This window comes from Falco peregrinus, chromosome 16 (assembly GCF_023634155.1).
Source record: "Falco peregrinus isolate bFalPer1 chromosome 16, bFalPer1.pri, whole genome shotgun sequence".
Taxonomy (NCBI): Eukaryota; Metazoa; Chordata; class Aves; order Falconiformes; family Falconidae; genus Falco; species Falco peregrinus.
In genome coordinates this window covers 2,033,269-2,050,146 of record NC_073736.1, presented here as the reverse complement: position 1 = coordinate 2,050,146, position 16,878 = coordinate 2,033,269, and the positions used below count along the sequence as shown (strand labels likewise).

General features: G+C 49.7%; 1 protein-coding gene across 1 annotated transcript; it reads left to right on the top strand.

Annotated features, from left to right (window-relative positions):
* Window positions 1-3,292: 3,292 nt before the first annotated feature.
* On the top strand, window positions 3,293-15,780 carry TIMM17A (translocase of inner mitochondrial membrane 17A). Its single transcript, XM_055819730.1, has 6 exons — window positions 3,293-3,402; window positions 8,002-8,101; window positions 9,872-9,935; window positions 11,261-11,389; window positions 12,902-13,012; window positions 14,330-15,780. The coding sequence occupies exons 1-6, from the start codon at window positions 3,377-3,379 to the stop codon at window positions 14,398-14,400; spliced, it is 501 nt and encodes a 166-aa protein (XP_055675705.1). The 5' UTR covers window positions 3,293-3,376; the 3' UTR covers window positions 14,401-15,780.
* Window positions 15,781-16,878: the final 1,098 nt, after the last annotated feature.

The window sequence follows — 16,878 nt, the reverse complement described above, 5'->3', positions numbered from 1 at the left end:
CCTTACTACAGCCCTGAACCTCTCTAACGTGCTGTCTGTCTGCTTTTCAGGATACATGGTTCAAAATGTTTTAATACTATGTCTTCTGGAAGAGAAATTTGAGTTAACAGTCTGGGGATGGACAAAAAGGCCAAACACCTGCTGTTCCCATGCGGTGTTGCTGTGCTCAGTCACCAAGTGCCTGTAAGAGGTAAGTAATGAACTGGAAGCTCAGTTCCCAACTGGAGAGGGCACAAAAAAATCGGTAGAGAGGAATCATAGCTGTGTGTCTCCCTCTTCTGGGAAAGATCCAAGCTTCCTCGGGTGTGCCACCCCTGGCTCCAGGGACAGGGTATGTGGACAGTCCCAGGGCCAATCTGCAACACTAAAACAGAGAAAGAAACTTTCTACCGGTGAGCAAACCCTAGAATTGTCTTTCTGTCTGCCTGTCTTTCCTTCACAACTCTTTCCTGCATTGTAAATCAGTTTTCAACAGAATAAAATCACTATCAACACCTTGATATGGTCTCTGTTTTGTTCCTGAATCCTGACTCCAGTGATGAGAAGCACCAGACACTGAGCTCTCTAAGAAGCTGTAAAGGTGACCTGGGAGGCTCTGAGTTTCTCCTGAAGTATCACACATCCTTCCCTGATTTGGGAGTCCCTGCCTGCCAGGCTCTGCTCCACTGAGCTGCAGAGCTGGCTACGCTGAGGTAACACAGAGTCAGAGCTTTGCAAAGAAATACTCCTTCATTAGCAGAAAAGCTGTGAGAGAAGCAGGGGTCACCCTAAACTTGGGGTTTATAGTGGATGGTTTTACTGCAATTCATCTTGGCTGTCACGTCTCTTTTTACATGGGGATGAGTACGGCTGTGACTGCACCATATTCCACAGGTGCTGTAAGAAAGAAAACACTGAAAGAAAATCTACTGTTTTCACCCCAGAATAAGAGGAGCTCTGGATATGTCTGCACTGGCTGCTCCTTCATGGGCCACCAGCGGCTGGGGATGAGCCTGGGGACCCTGGGCCTTGCACGCAGGCAGCTCCAGCCACCGTGGGCTTGATGCTGGCTCTTTGGGGCTGTGCCAGGCAGGTCAGCGCGGTGCGGTACGATGCAGTTTGGCGCAGAGGAGCTCCCAGCAGCTCTGCATCTCTGCCGAGGCTCCCTCAGTCTCTGCATTTATCAGGATCCCCATCTCCATAGCAACTGGCCACCTTGGAGGCACTAATGAGTATTTCTGCACAACATGCTTTTGAAACACAGCAACATGATTAGCCACGTCTTAGAGATGAGGAACTGAGGCAGAGTCAGGTTAAGTAGCTTTTCCAGGCACATGTACCAGGTCTCTGGCTGAGCTGGGAAAGCTTTCCATGCCCCGGCCTAGGAGCATCCACCTACCTTTATTTTCTCCTATTAGCTGATAAAGATCAACTGAAAATGGGATGGATTTTTCTGATCTGTTTTATTTCCTTTTCCTTCAGAGTCTGCAGGAAGAAAGGTTAAAAACACCAAACCTTTTTCATTTTATAAGATGTTCTTTGAGAAAGCAACATCTCCCTGCCCAGCTGTGACAGGCAGCTGCTCTGGTCCCATGGACAGTGAGAGAAACCAATTCTCTCCAAAACCCAACTGCAACTTCACCCAAAACCTCCCTCTGCAACACACCTGCTCATGAGAGTGAGGGAAGCGTGGAGAAGACATTATATATTGGGAAAGGAACCAACTCCTGCTCGCAGGGAAATTCAGAAATCCCCAGAAAGCCCTTGAGCACCTTTACCAGCAGCCTGCTGGTACACCAGCACTGGAGGCCCCTTTGGTGACTCTGGCCACTGAAGCTCAAGCACCACAGGGGCTCAGCAGGGGGTTTCACAAGTTGAAAGGGATGGCCAGAATGATCATTCAGCCTGATAGAAATAACCTGCCACTCTTTAGGGGAAAGAACAAGAGCTACTGCAAGAAATCGCCACCCTAAAAAGGGTCAGACCAGCGTGGGACCAGTCGCAGCAGTAACAGTGGACATGGGAGCAGAGAGGTTGTCTCCCAGGCTCCACCAGCTGGGACAATGCTGAGATTTTTCACTCTTCCCATCTCCTCTCCTTGGCCAAAGTAGAAGCCACAATACCACCTTCTGGTAATCTCCATTACTGCATCACCCCCTGCTCCCATCCTGCCTTAAATAAGGACAAACGTGCCATTGTCACACTCAGATCACGAAGGCTTACAATTACAAGGAGTCTTTTAAAGCCTTTGAAAACAGCAGATTAAAGCAGGTGGAGCATTCCAGTTCCTTTCCGTTGCTTCAGCCCATGATTTATTAGAGCACTTAAGTGCCTTGGCGTGCAATCTGCATCGCCTGTTTGAACAGAATGATTTACCACCCTTACAAGAGAGCATAGTGTAAGGTTAAATTAGGAGTGTGAAAAGAATAAGCAATTTACAACTTGGAGCACTTGTGAACATGTGGGGAAAGACTCTGGAGGCTTTGTAGGCTGCCCTGGCATTCACTGCTAGCACAAGAGACTAATTCTTGGGTTTTCAGCTCTGCCTTCCCAGCCTCTCTGGAAAACTGCCCACTCGCAGGCACCGTCTCTTGAGCAGGGACCTCAAAGCCCAGCTCTCACCCATGCTGCCTGGCCCACAGGAGCATCCCCAGGGCCACCTTGAGGACAGCCCCGTTGATCCAGGGGCACAAGGAGTGAGGTGGATGCTGCTCTGGACTGCCTCAGCAGCTCCAGCGGGATGGACACCCTTGGTGCAGGCATGTCACCCTGCACTGACCCCTCTATCACCACGCAGGCACCCTCCTCCCATTCAGCTGGGCACCACTGGGCTCCTCTGCACCCGCTTCCAGGGCGCTCACAGCACTTCCTGCAGGAGTGTTTACAGTTGCCTTCAGGATCGCCAAGCCGACCCCTGCCCCATGGATTTGCTCACACTTTTAGCACGGGCACTACTTATTAGAGAGCACAAGCTGCCCTGTTCCAGGCCTTTGCCAGACCGCCGCGGCCTAGGCCTGGGCTCAGCCCCACCAGAGGCCTCACCGACGCCCCGCAGGCCCCTACCCGCACCCACCGGGCACCCCGGGCAGCGCTCCCAGGGCCCTGTGCGGCCAGCCCCGCCGAAGCGCCCTCTCCCCTCGCACAGCGGCACAGGCCGATGGCTGCCCCGCAGGAGGGCGGGAGGGGGGCGGGCAGGGCAGGCCCAGCAGATGGAGAGGCCCCGGCCCTCCCTCACGGCTCCTCAGGGCTGCGGACACCGCGGGGCGGGGCGAAGGGGGCATGCGCATGCGCAGACACCTCCGCCCAAGTCCCGCCCTCCGCCCCCATTGGCGGCGCACGGGGGCGGCGAGCCAATCGCGCGGCGGGAAGGCGGGTGAGGGCGGCGGCGCCTGCCAAGATGGAGGAGTACGCGCGGGAGCCCTGGTGAGCGGCCCGCGGCCCGGCGGCGAGCGTGGCGGCACCGGGCACCGGCGGGCTCCCGGGGGCGGGGGGCCGGCGGGGGGAGCGGGGAGGGCGCTCCCGAGGCCGCGCCCTGGCGGCGGCGGGGGGGGATTGTGGGTGTGGGTGACCTTGGCGGGGCTCTGCTAAGGGGGAGGCCGGCCCGAGGGCCGGCCCGAGGTGGGTGGCTGCGAGGGCCTGGCCGGGGCCCGGGGGCAGGGGACTCGGGGAGCCCGGGGGCCTGGGCGGGTAAAGCCCCGCTGGCACCGAACCCACTGGGGTTTCCCTGAAGGGGTGAGGTAGCGGCGTGGTGGGTAGGCCTTGCGGCCTGCGCCGCTGCTGGGCCTCTGGGGGCGCAGGGCCTGGGCACACGACCCACCTCCGCCGCCCCCGATGCCTCTGCCCTTCTCCTTCCCCCGCTTCCGTGAGGCGGGAATGCACCGGCTGGCCCAGGCCCCCCCAGGCCCCCCCCCCGGCCCCAGGCCCCCCCCCGGCCCCAGGCCCCCCCCCCGGCCCCAGGCCCCCCCCCGGCCCCAGGTCCCCCCCGGCCCCAGGTCCCCCGCCGTGCAGGCCACCTCACCAGTGGTATCTCAACTCCCATTACATTCCAGCAGTGCCATTGTAAACGGTCACAGCACCTTGGTTGCAGTTTAATTTGTTTTCTTTGTTAGCAACAAAGCATTTAGACGAAAGGCTGGGTTCAAGATTAAGTATGCAGTGTTCTGCTCGCCTCTGCAAGCAGGGACCCGTGGCCGTTCACAAGGCTTTTCCCAAAGCTTTGTGCGTTGCTCTGCTGCCACATTTTAAGTTTCTCCATAAATGTTAGTTCCACCATTCTACTGCGCAAAGTTAAGGACATTAGCAAAGCAAATTTTATTTATTTATTGGTTGCTGTGGGCCCTAGGTAATCTCGTTCTCCCTTTAGTAAGGTCATGCGATAAGGACATTTTGCTGCTAAGGTGTCGGGGGGCTGTTGGGTGCCCCACACCATTTTGTCCTGTTTTGCTGCTGGTTGCCCTGGTCTCTCCCCACCGCCCCAGCGATGTGGAGGGTGTCAGTCCCCAGGATCTGCTGTTTCTGGGAGCAGTGTGATATCACTGGGAAGTGACACTGTAGGACCTGGCTGTAATTAGCATCTCAGTCTCCTTCGTTAGAAGCAGGGTCATTGCTTAGTCTTGTCTGTGCTGGGCATAGCCGGGGAGGCGGAGGTCAGGCTGTTCAGGCTGGCGTGTCTGGTGAGGGTGAAGTGCTGCCCCTTCTGCAGCAGAGCTGGTGTCAGGCTGGCACCCTGCTGAATCATCAGTGCTGAGAAAAGGCAGCTTTGTTTATTTAAAACGCGGTGGCCTCTGGCTCTCGTGGTTCATGGGCCGTTAGGAGAGCTGCAGGCAGACGTGGGACTTGGAGAGGCGATTCAGAATCACAGCGTGGCTGGGGTTGGAAGGGACCTCTGGAGATCAGCTAGTCCAACCCCCTGTGCTAAAGCAGGTTCACCTAGATCAGGTTGCGCAGGATTGCGTCCAGGCGGGTTTTGAATGTCTCCAGAGGAGACTCCACGACATCTCTTGGCAGCCTGTTCCAGCGCTCTGTCACCCTCAGAGGAAGGTTTTACCTCATATTCAGGTGGAGCTCCCTGTGCTGCAGTTTGTGCCCGTTGCCCCTGTCCCTGGGCACCACTGAAAAGAGCCTGGCCCCGTCCTCCTGACACTGGCCCTTAAGCTCTTTGTAGACGTCGATAAGATCCCTCTCAGTCTTCTCCAGGCTGAACAGCCCCAGCTCTCGCAGCCTGTCCTCACAAGGGAGATGCTCCAGCCCCCTCATTGGCTTTGTAGAGCCCCCCCTCTAAGCGAGGGCCTTGGCTCACGGGCCATGAGAGCTGGCGTAGCGCCTGCCAGCTCTCCTTGCTCCGCTGGCCCTGCCATCCTTTTGGGATGTGCTGTAAGGCCTTGCAGCTCCCTCTGGGCGCCGTCTGGGGTGTGGGGAATCCTCGGTCTCTGATCAGTCGAGCTGGTATGTGGCTGCCCCAGAGCCCTGGCGTAAGCAAAGCTGTGGCCCTTGCTCTCCTCATCTCTAAGCGATCTCGGTTGCCATTGGGAGTAGGAATTTGACCTTATCTTTCGTGTAGCAGTGAGCACATGGTTTTCCTACTGTGAGGGCTTCCCTTAAAGTCAGGGAAACAACAGTAACATTAAGCTTGTAGATAAGTGCCAAATTAATAATGGAGTAATCTCTTTTATTCTCTTCTGATTCTTTCCTCTGCCAAGGTCAAGCACTGCCAGGGTTTGGGGGGTGTATTGTGTCAGCTTTCAGAGGCACTCGGCGTCTTTCTGGGAGTTCAAAGGAGCTGACACAGGACGTGGCTGTGCTGGTATCAAAGATGTTTTCTCATTTAAAAGCTGCTCCTGTGAAGGCTTGGAGGATAGCTTAAAAGGAGAATTATGAACCCCAAAGCTAATGAGCTTGACATCTGAAGCAAGGTTAAAGATGGAAAAAAACTAAGAAAGCATTCCATGATTGGGGTCTAATTAACGAAGCTTTTGTAAAGAACAGTCATGATTTTCTGAATAGGAATTATTTGACCTTGTGGGTAAAGGAAGACCACTTTACATAATCTATTTAGATTTCCAGAAAGCCTTTTAACAAGATCACTGTTAGCAAGTTTATGAAGGAAGGGAGTTGTAATGAGATGTTTTATTCATAACAGAATAGATCAAAATCTGGACAGGAGATGTGGAGAAGAACAAAACAACAACAACAAAAAAAAACCCTGAGAAGAAAGACTTTGTCGCTTTTCATCTTTGCATCTCTGACAACAGTGTGCCTGTAACCTTTTCCTGATCATTAAACATCAGGAAATAGGGGAAGGAAAATAAAATGTGAAGTGGAGCTAAATTATTTAATTTAGTCAAATCTAGAGGGGATTTGTAAGGAGTATGAGATGAAAGCATGTTACGGGCAAGGCAATGAAAAAGAAGGGGGTTATATGGTGAGATAAGGTACAGTCCTCCTACTGTTTCCTGAAGCAGGGTGGGGTTGGGACCTGGATGTCACTGTCACAGGTCAGTAGTGATATTTGGGTGGGGATCTGGTGCATTTGGAACAACCAGGTGATGCCAACGTGCAAAAGCAAAGCAAGCAGAATAATGCCACGTGTACAAAGAGTTTGCCTTCGTTGAGAAGGCGTGCAGAGCTGGCTACGTGCTCTCATTAAAGCGACTGCAGAGGCAGGGAGGGATTCAGAAGTAGGTCATGAAAGTGAGCAGCCTGGCAGAACATGTAGGAGGAGGGACTGCAAATTTTAGACATTTTTTTCAGGAAGAAAAAAAAGACACCTTGTGACAAAATATGTAGTACAGCAAGGAATCTAGGGAAAAGCAATGATGTTTTTCACTCTTTACAGCAGAAGAGCCTTAGCATATTCTGTGAAGTAGAAAATCTGTGGCAGATTCAAAACGGGTCACTGATAATGTATTCTCCTGTGCAGGAGCTGGATGCTGTAGGGAATCCTCAGGAACAGAAACATGAAATTCAGAGTGAAATCAGAAATGCCCATGGATGCTCCTATCTGTGATTTGCTGGTGTGAACACTGAGCTTGCCATAGTCTCCACTTTTGTGACCCTGCGTGTTGTTACACTCTGGTTTTTGTTTTCTGATCATTGACAGTGCAGGAGTTATAATCACCTGACTGCTTGGCTTCTGTTGTAAGATTTTGGTATAAGATCAAAGGAACAAAATAACTTTGTTATTTTATGCTTCAAAATTACCAGCAGTGGCAACAGAGGTTAATAGCAGGTTGGTGCTCACCTGGTTGAGGAGTTCAGTTTAGTGGCAGAGAGTTACAGGGCTGTGGTGCTTGGCAAGCGGTTTTGAACCTCAAATTAAAGCTCATCTCACTGGTGTTGAAAGTGTTTGCTGTGAGGAGGGTGCTCTTTCTCTTGCAAAGCCTTTGCTCACTGCTTGGAAATATTCGACGCTCCGTGTCCTTGGAGGCAGGAATTGTGGCCTTCTGACTGGATCTGTGCTTTGTTTGAATGAACTTCAGAGATCAAGGATGCGTCAGGGAAAACCTTTGCAGGTTAACAAAAGATGACTTTGAAGTCTCTCATTTAAATAACCAGAACTAATGAAAAGCATGACTAATTCAGGAAAGCGGTGTTCTGTGCCAGCTGAGAACTGAGTCTCACTGAATTTGCCACTTAAGTTTTCTGTAGGTCAAGACAAGAATGAGAACAGTAAATTTAAAGCTATTTACATAAGTAGGACAGAGCTGGAGAAATTTTCCGTGATGGAAATACTGTCGCTGCCTTATGTGAGGAGTTCAGATGGTTCTTCTGTATATGTGATACTTGCCACTCCGGGGAGGTGGGCTGGCAGACCCTCGCAAAGGTTGAGTTTGTTTTACTGTAATATTACTTGTGCATGTGTTCTCTTGATGTCTGCTCAGCAAGTAGATATGAGACGATACAGCTGCAGGCTTGATTTGCACTCCAGCTACACTCAGTGCATGAGTGGTGGATCCGTTACAGTTACTTGCACAGTTTAACATGATGGAATTTAGTATTTTCATCTTTTATTTTTCCTTCTAGTCCCTGGAGGATAGTAGATGACTGCGGAGGTGCTTTCACAATGGGAGCAATAGGAGGTGGCATTTTCCAAGCTATCAAGGGGTTCAGAAATTCCCCAGTGGTAAGTAAAATCATCTGAGAGTGTGTTCAGAGTGCAGTCCTGCTTCCTCTGTCCATCAACAGTGCATCTGGCCAGCCGAGGGTAAAGGAGGAGTAGTCCCTGTGCAGTGTGTGGGACTGATTAATGGCCTGCATGTCATTAATCCAAACCGGGAGGGTACAATGTTTGGTGAATGGTTCAGGCTCCACAGGGGCCCTTCCTCTTTTCAGTAGGAGTGCTGCTTCCCCCTGTTTGATCAGATGGCAGCAGTGGGATGCTGGCAGCTGGCTGCCCTCCCTTGCTGAGGGACATTTCCCTCAGGATGGGGAAGTGGAGGGCGCAGCAGAATGTGTCCGTCTCAGCCGATCTGCCTTTGCTTTTGTCGGCATGTAAAGATGTGAAGCCTGGGCTGTTCTTCCTCTTCTGGTCTTCCCCTCTCCCTTTCTTTTAAGAAATGGAAAGACTCAAAGGAAGAATCTTTTTCTCCTTCAGATTTATATTAGAGGTTATTTGTTTCTTTAATTAATCTCTTACTTATTTATTAACAGGTTTTATTAACTGAATTTTCTTGATAGGTTTTGTTTAAATGCAGAAGTGTGCGTAAACGTGAAAGTTGAAGTTTAGCTGATGCGAGTCGGTTTTCGCTTTCAGGATTTCTGCTGCAAAATATAGACTATAAACCTGTTGTAGAGACATTTGCAAAAATAAGATACAATTTCTACTTGAGTATTTGCTTTAAAACGTTTCTCTGGCTTCATATAAAAGGGGGTTTTATTGAGTAATATTTGATGTCACTATGTGACGCTTAATAAGCCATCAGTTTGAGGTAAGGTTTGTAAATAAATATCTGTTTCCAAACTAGTGAGGTCCTGGACAGTTGAGTTGGAGAGGATTATATGCTTAACTACATTCTTAATTTTGCTTAAGACTTATTAAATAAACCTGTCCACACTTCTGAGTGCTTGTATCAAAAATAAAACTTGGGTGTATATTCTTTAAATCTTCTTAAAGCATGGGAAAATACGTAGCTGTGATCCTGTGGGGTCCTGGGTGGCAGGTTTAGTGTTAGACTCTGGAAGGCTCAGCACCACATTCAGAAGCTGAATTGCTTGCTTCTCTTAGCTACTGAGGCTGAGCTGATGGGACAAGGACTAAATACTCCACCTGACCAGCAGGAATGACTGAATTTGGGACAACTAGTGAGATTGGTGCTGCCAGCTCACTGCTCCTGGTCTGTGGGCATCTGCAGTAGGGGTGAGGTGGTTAGTAAACCAGATGAAGTACTGGTGGGAATGGGATAAGCATGCAGGGTTCCTCTAATGCAGCCCAGTGGCACTCTTCCTCTGGGTGGTTTTCCCTTTCTCCATGGACAGAGTCTCCTCCTTGTGGTTACCTGCACCTGCTGCTGCTCTTTGCTCCGCTGGTGTCCTGTGTGCAAACTGTGCCAAGGGCCTGGGCATCAGATAGGAACAAAGAAACGATACATGTGGAAAATAAATATGCTGATCTGGCTAGAAGAATTCCTTTAAATGACTCGTTCAATCCCCGCTAGGCCACTCAAACAAACTTTGAACTCAAATTAATGCCTGATGGCTGTAATTCATTTCTGTAGTTGACAGATATAACGTAAGGGAGTGATTAATGTGTAAAATGCAATTTCTGCTGGTTGATCACAGCTGCTGAGAGTGCGTAGAAATACATCGGGCCGGTGGCAAGTTATGCTATATACAGTCAGATTGGCTGCAAGACCTGACTCTGTTATTTTTAATGGTCATATCTCTTTTATTGTAGGGTGTAAACCACCGGCTGCGGGGAAGTTTGACAGCTATTAAAACAAGAGCTCCACAACTGGGAGGTAATTAATTTTGTGGTGGTGTTGCAGTCAGTTGGCTGTTGGTAGATAACTGAGTTTGGGAATATAACGTGGTACAGGTGCAGTGACACCCGAGCTGTGGGCCAGCTGTGTTGCAGTGGTGTTTGTTAGTCCGAGCAATGAGTAAATATGGTCCTAATGTATCCAGAGTCAGCGTAGTGTGGAGGAAACATGCTTTTGCGTTCATGGAGTGATAAGCCAGGTTTAATAATTGTGTCATATTTTAACCAGCTCAGTGCAGAGCTGCCTGGGAGCCTGTGCATTGTCTGCAGGGTTTTAAAATAAACAAAATGGACTCATTAAAAGAAATGATCAACCTTGGAGAAAAAATGAAAAGGATGGGTGGGTCTGGGTAGGATTTCACATTGTTCCCCTGGGGTCGGCCAGGTGAATTTCAGTCATGTTTGTGAACTGAATTTTGCACATAAAAGTCTAAAAATCGCAACCCTGCAGTTTGATTCAAAGTGACGTTATGACCTCTTAAAGGTCATGCTGTGGTCGCGCATTGCTCTCTGCCTTTGTGCCATTCTGAGGGGCAGATTGAGTTAATACATGACGGAAGGAGAAAATGGGAGAGTGGTGTGGAGCACGGAAACATCAGCTGCAGCAGAACTGCTTAAAGAAATTGGGGCCATGGGCTGAAGAGGCTCTGTGGCTGCAGCCTGTGGGGACTGTGCGGAGAGAAGAATCCCACCTCCTGGTTTTTACTGGTTCTTAAACTGGTATAAGGCAGTAAGACACCTCAAATTAGGGAGGGGTGAACTTACTCTAAATACTTTTCCCCAAATGAGTCTGGAGATCAGTATTTCTTTTAATTTATAATACACCTTGTTGTTAAAAGACTTCAGTGTTTGCATTCTGCAAGCTGTTGCATTCTCGTTGCATCTGCCGTACAGTACTGACTGGTGCTGATCTGAGGTGCTGGGAGCAGCACTAGGATAAGGTGTGAAATTACTCTGCATCATTCTTTATGAGGAAATACGTTTAAAAAGTGAAAAATATGAAAGTTCCCTGAGCTAATCTGGCTTTATTAGGGTAGAAGTTCTATTATAATCACTGTTTGATTTCTGTCATTAAATATAAATTAGTGAGTTTATATATAGAATGTGTGTATGTGTAATATATGTGTCATCTGGCAAGCTGGGAATTTTTCTTAATATTGATTTTAACTGATGTTTGGGAGTTTGCATATGCTTCCATGTCTGAAAGCAAGCGCACTAATACTACATCATCTCTTTGATTATATAGCTGCAGCGTTGCGGGCTTGTCTGCTTTCTGTAAGCTGTTTTTTGTTTATTTTTGAACAGGTAGCTTTGCTGTCTGGGGGGGTCTCTTCTCCATGATTGACTGCAGTATGGTCAGAATGAGAGGGAAGGAAGATCCGTGGAATTCAATCACAAGCGGAGCCCTAACTGGAGCCATTTTAGCTGCAAGAAGTAAGAAACTGAGGATAACAGTTAAGAAACTTCTGTGCTCTAAATGTACAGTTCTCACCATGATAGTGAAGGAAGTCTGTGATACCCAAATTGGAATTTACTTTTTCAGAGAAACTGAAAGATAATCTGAAACTTTTGTCCTGTGCTTATGAAAGTAATAAGATGGAGGTCCTTCAGGCTGCTGTCTCAGTGGCAATAGTGGGTAGAAATCCTTGTGGCAGCAAAGACACGAGGGTTATTGATGTGTTAGGAACCATGGAAAGGTTTCTGAGAGTGGTCACGTAGGAATTACAGCTTCTCCCCACAAAAAGGTGGCAGGATCAATAGCCCAGCTGAAGTCCCATTACCCCGTTCCCCACAGCACGGGCACCAGACTGGAGGAGCTGGAAGCCCTTGCGTAGCAGGAAAGCTCTGGCACAGTTGCTGTCACAGAAACGTGGTGGGATAACTCTGGAGTGCCGCAGTGGGTGGCTGTAAACTCTTCAGAAGGGATGGGCAGGGAAGGAGAGGCGGTGGTGTAGCTCTGTATGTCGGGGAGTGTGTTGATTGTCTACAGCTTGACGATGGTGCTTGGGTTGAGTGTTCATGGGTAAGAGTCAGAAGGAAGGCCACCAAGGCAGATGTCATGGTGAGAGTCTGTTACAGACCACCCAGCCAGGGTGAAGAGGCAGATGATAATATTCTGGCAACAACTGGGAGAAGTCTCACAATTGCTAGCCCTTGTTCTCCTGGAGGACTTCAGCTTAGCAGGTGTCTGCTGGAAATACAGTACAGCAGAGAGGAAACAGTCCAGGAAGATCCTGGAGCGTGTGGAAGATAACTTTGGGCCCCTCTTCAAGAGGGATGTAGAGATGCTGGAGCATGTCCAGAGCCGGGCAGCGGGGCTGGGGCACAAGTGCTCTGAGGAGCGGCTGGGGGAACTGGGGGGGTTCAGCCTGGAGAGGAGGCGGCTCGGGGGGGCCCTCATGGCTCCCTACAGCTGCCGGCCGGGAGGCTGTAGCGAGGTGGGTATCCATCTCTTCTCCCAAGGAACAAGTGATAGGACGAGAGGAAACGGCCTCAAGTTGCACCAGGGGAGGTTTAGGTTGGATATTAGGAAAAATTTCTTCACTGAAAGGGTGGTCAAGCACAGCAACAGGCTGCTCAGGGAGGCGGTGGGGTTACCATCCCTGGAGGGATTTAAAAGACGAGCAGATACGGTGCTTAGGGACATGGTTTAGTGATGCGCTCGGCAGTGCTGGGTTGGTGGTTGGCCTGATGATCGTAAAGGTCTTTTCCAACCTAAATGATTCTATGATTCTGTGTTCTCAAACATTACCGGTGTGCCTTTGTTTCTCAGGGGGGCAGGGAGTTGCCCACTAATTATCTTTTTATTGATGATGCTGATGAGGCTTAATGGATGCAAAATCACTGCTGCTGAGCCTTCTTATGGGAGAGATTATGACTAAGGAGAGCTATATGCAAAGTCATGCACCAGAGAAGTAAAAAGTGTTTTGTGCTTTTTATTTTTAGATGGACCTGTTGCCATGGTCGGATCTGCTGCGATGGGAGGAATTCTCCTAGCTTTAATTGAAGGAGCTGGTATTCTGTTAACAAGATTTGCCTCCACACAGTTTCCAAACGGTAAGGGAACCATCAGGCTGTGGCATTGCAAGGCTTTTTTAATGCGGTCTTTACTAATGCACCTCTTCCAGTCAGCACCCCTACAACAGAGTAAATCCGCTCTGCCAGTTGCCAGCTTCTAAGGCTGAGAAAGTCAAGGAGGAGCCGCACGTTGCTGGTGACACAAGAGTATCATCAGCTCCTTCCCACTGGGTGACTGGAGGCTGCCTGGCTGCAAGCAGGGGTGTCCCTGCTGTCCATGTCTTCTGTCCCCTGAGGCGGCCACGCAACCGGTCAGGTGGTGGCAACAGTATTTTAGTCAGTGGTGGGTGACACAACAGGTCTGAGGGAATAGCAAGCAGCTAGCTGTGGGGCAGGAAGGATGGTTCTGGCGGGCTGGCTGTGGTCTGCCTGCAAGTGTGTGGGTAACCCTGGTTTAAATGAAGTGATAAAAGATCAGCAGGCTGATACAGATAAAAGATTTCCAAGAGTAATGTTTTGTTTTTTCTAAATGTTTTTTTTTTCTAAACTGCTTCAAAAACTAAATCCCTTTTTTTTTTCCTAAGTGAAACACAAGTTGAGGTGTCAGTTAGCTGAGCTGGTAATCATCTGTGTAAATACTTGCCTGTGTAAAATACTTAATACCTCTGTCTCCCCACCCTATTTTGGGAGGAATACAGATAAAACCACATTGTTGAAAGGATTAGTAGCAAGCCACAAATTCCTGAGAGGCTTCCTCTCTCAGGCTTGTTCATTGATGTTCTTTGTTGGGTCTAAATTATAACAATTTCTGTCCTTAATACAAAGACATTTTAAAATTAATCTGCTTTAGAGGAGGAGTATCATCTGTCCGTTACAATTTATCCTCTCTAAAATTGGCATGCAGGAAGCGTATTGCTTCCCTTCAGTAGAACGTCAGTAAGAGAAGCTGACTCCACAGTGATCCGTTCCGTTTCACTGCCTCGCTTTATTGTCAGGCAAGTTGCCGCGGGTAAACCTTTACCGAGTGGCCAGGTTCAGCTGGAGGGCAGTTAAGGCACAGGTCTCCGCTCCTTTAGGTGACTGAGAAGGTTTCCATCTCGCTGCTCTGATTCATTTCCCCCTTAGTAAAGGAGATAAAAATACGGTCCTTGTTGGGCTAAGGTTCTTGTCAATGCATAAAGCTCTTGAACTTTTTTCAATGAAAACTAAATGTAAAGTCTTGTTAGTGGCTTCCTTAGTTTTAAAAGGGTTTTATATAAACAAAACAGCTGTGAATGTGTTTCATGCTGTTAGTAGGAGGAATCTCTTGCCTTTTGGTATTTACTATTTGCCTGTTTTCTCTTGCCTTGTTTGCAGGCCCTCAGATATCAGAAGACCCCTCCCAGCTGCAGCCCTCTCCGTTTGGCGACTACAGGCAATACCAGTGATTATCCTCATTCTCCTAGTTCACACTGTACCTGAGCTGTAATTTAAAATGCTGGAGGACCAAGGTGCGGTATGTCTTTACACCAGTGGTAGTCTCTTACCCAAACCATGCCAAGAGGACCTTCAGCACTTTTCAGTGTAAAGCTGTGCAGGAGAACTTTTAGAAGATGACAAATCTATTTATTCATGATAGATTCCATTGCTGTAACGTTAATACATGTCTGATAGAATACACGGAGGTTTTAGACAAGGACTAAATGGAGTCTTGTCATCCTTTGGACATGGACTGAAGCGAAAGTCTGTGGAGTCTTCTCTGGGATGTGCCATTGACCATCCACAGTGAGCGCAGCTGGAGTTTAGCCTCTTACCCATCGGATTTAGGTTACTGCTCTTATTTCAGCTTAAGGAAAAAAGAGTTCATCTACATGCAGTTTTACATTCCTAAAGTGAATGTTATTGGGAGAATGTGCAAACCAGTGAGAACTACTTCCAGCAATACGTATTTCCATGCCCTGCTTTGTTTTCTGTGCTACTGCCATGCAGCCTAAGTTCTTTGGTTAAAGCAGAATTGGCCTTTTGTGGATCCGGAGGCTGCAGCGTGCCTCTGCCTTCCCCTTAACCCGCAAGGCTTTGGGCCCCTTTTAGCAAGAGGTGGCAGCAAACGAATTCTTCACTTCTGCTGGCGCTTGCCGCGGCTGTTGCAGCGCCTCCAAAGGGGATACTGCAGGGAGTTTCCCCTTCTAGAACTGTGCAGGGAGACATGTAGGAGCCCCGAACAGAAAACATGTAGGGCTGTGGGGCTGGAGGGTGAAGCATTGCACCTGCATGCGTGCTGCCAGCACAGCCTGCTGCCTTGTCACCTCGGATCCAGTCCTAAGCGCGATTAAAACATCTGCTCCATGTTTTTGTTCTTAAACTCCAGTTGTGGAGGCTGTATTTGCTAGGTGTTAAAAAAAACATACCCAGTGAGGTTTTCTGTTGTTACTACTATTGCTTGCTGGCAATTCCTGATGGAATATCCATATTCAAAAAGACTTGAGTAACATTTAGTCATCTGAGCAGCTTCATGGCTTTCCCTCTGCCCGGGAAGGAGCTTGATCTCTGCACTCTGTCAGGAAACTCGGTCAGACCCATGTGGCAGGAGGAGGATGAGAATAACACAGAAGTGGTCCCAGTAGTGGTTGGCAGAGGGGTGAATTAGGGTTGTACAAAGCATGCATGCAAGTGCAAGATCCTGACCATCTCCTACGTCCTGTCATCCGGTTTTCACTCCCTGCCTGTCCTAGAACTGCTCCAGGACTGCTGGGGCTTGCGTCTCTGGTACCTTACTGTTTCATATAGTTGCTGCTGGTATGTAATTTTCAAAAACCTTAGGCACAAAAGCTGTGTGTGTGAAGGCTTGTCTTGCTTTGCCGCTTACTTGGTTCCTCGGGCGAATTTTCTTGATTTGTGTCACTCAGCTTGTGCTTTCGTCTGTTCTGAGTTGACACCCCAACTGCAGAGTAGATGAGTCTGGTCTTTGAGGGACAATTACACTTGGGGAGCTGTGGAGCCTCCCCTGTGCATCCAAATCTGCGTGTTAAAGCACGAGATGTTTTCCTGTAGGATTAGAGCACTGGCATTGTTCAGAGGTGCGTGCAGCTCCAGGGTTTTGTTCTTCCACCACCGAACTGTCCTTAGGGGCTTGCTGTGGGGGGAGATGACTCAGCCGAGCCACTGGCCCATGTTCAAGCAGCAGCCTGGAACATGGGGTGACCTCTCCCGCCAGCGCTTCGCCTGGGAGCGGGGCACGGGGTGTGCAGGAGCTGCTGTAGGTTGATCTGCCACAGAAGAACCTGCTGCCCCCACCCTGGGGGCTCCATCCAGGCCCTGCCTTCGTGGTCCCCAGAGCTGGGCCACATCCAAGCAGCTCAGACAGACCACCACACGAGCCTTCCCGCAGCAGCAGCCGCTCCCCACCTGCCAGGCGTCACAGGGACATGTGCCCCTGGTGACAAGCTCTGGCACAGGGGCTGTGGTGGCCCTGCCAGGCGCTCCCCCCTCAGGGAGGTAACAGGCTTCAGCTGCCCGAGGGGGGGCTTTACTCAGCTCAGCTTCTGCCACCTAATCCCCCTTGCCTGTCTGTGCTGGTCACTCTCACGTGCTTCTCCATGAGGAGAAGCCTCCGATTTAGGGCATCATGCCTCCCTCCCCGCACACCAGCCAGGCTGTAGTGTTTTTTGACCAGCGGTGTCGATCCCAGGAGGGAAGGCAGCAGGTCCCGCTGCCCCGCGGCGTATCGCCCAGCCAGGGAAGGGTTTCCTGCCCCGTCATCGCTGCAACACCCAAGAGTTTCCTGTGTTTTATTTCAGCTGTTGGGGCTGTCCAGGCTCACTGCCTGGTCACACTGCCCTGCATGGGTGCTGCTGCTGCTGCTCAGCTTTGAGGGAACGCGCTCCTGGGGGGTGCTCAGAGCCCCCACCCTGAGCAGCTGCTTCTCT

Excerpts from the sequence above, each read along its gene's own strand:
- TIMM17A (XM_055819730.1), top strand. The coding sequence starts at position 3,377 with ATGGAGGAGTACGCGCGGGAGCCCTG. Across the intron at positions 3,403-8,001 it reads GAGTACGCGCGGGAGCCCTG|TCCCTGGAGGATAGTAGATG; the intron begins GTGAGCGGCCCG and ends TTTTCCTTCTAG. Across the intron at positions 9,936-11,260 it reads AAGAGCTCCACAACTGGGAG|GTAGCTTTGCTGTCTGGGGG; the intron begins GTAATTAATTTT and ends ATTTTTGAACAG.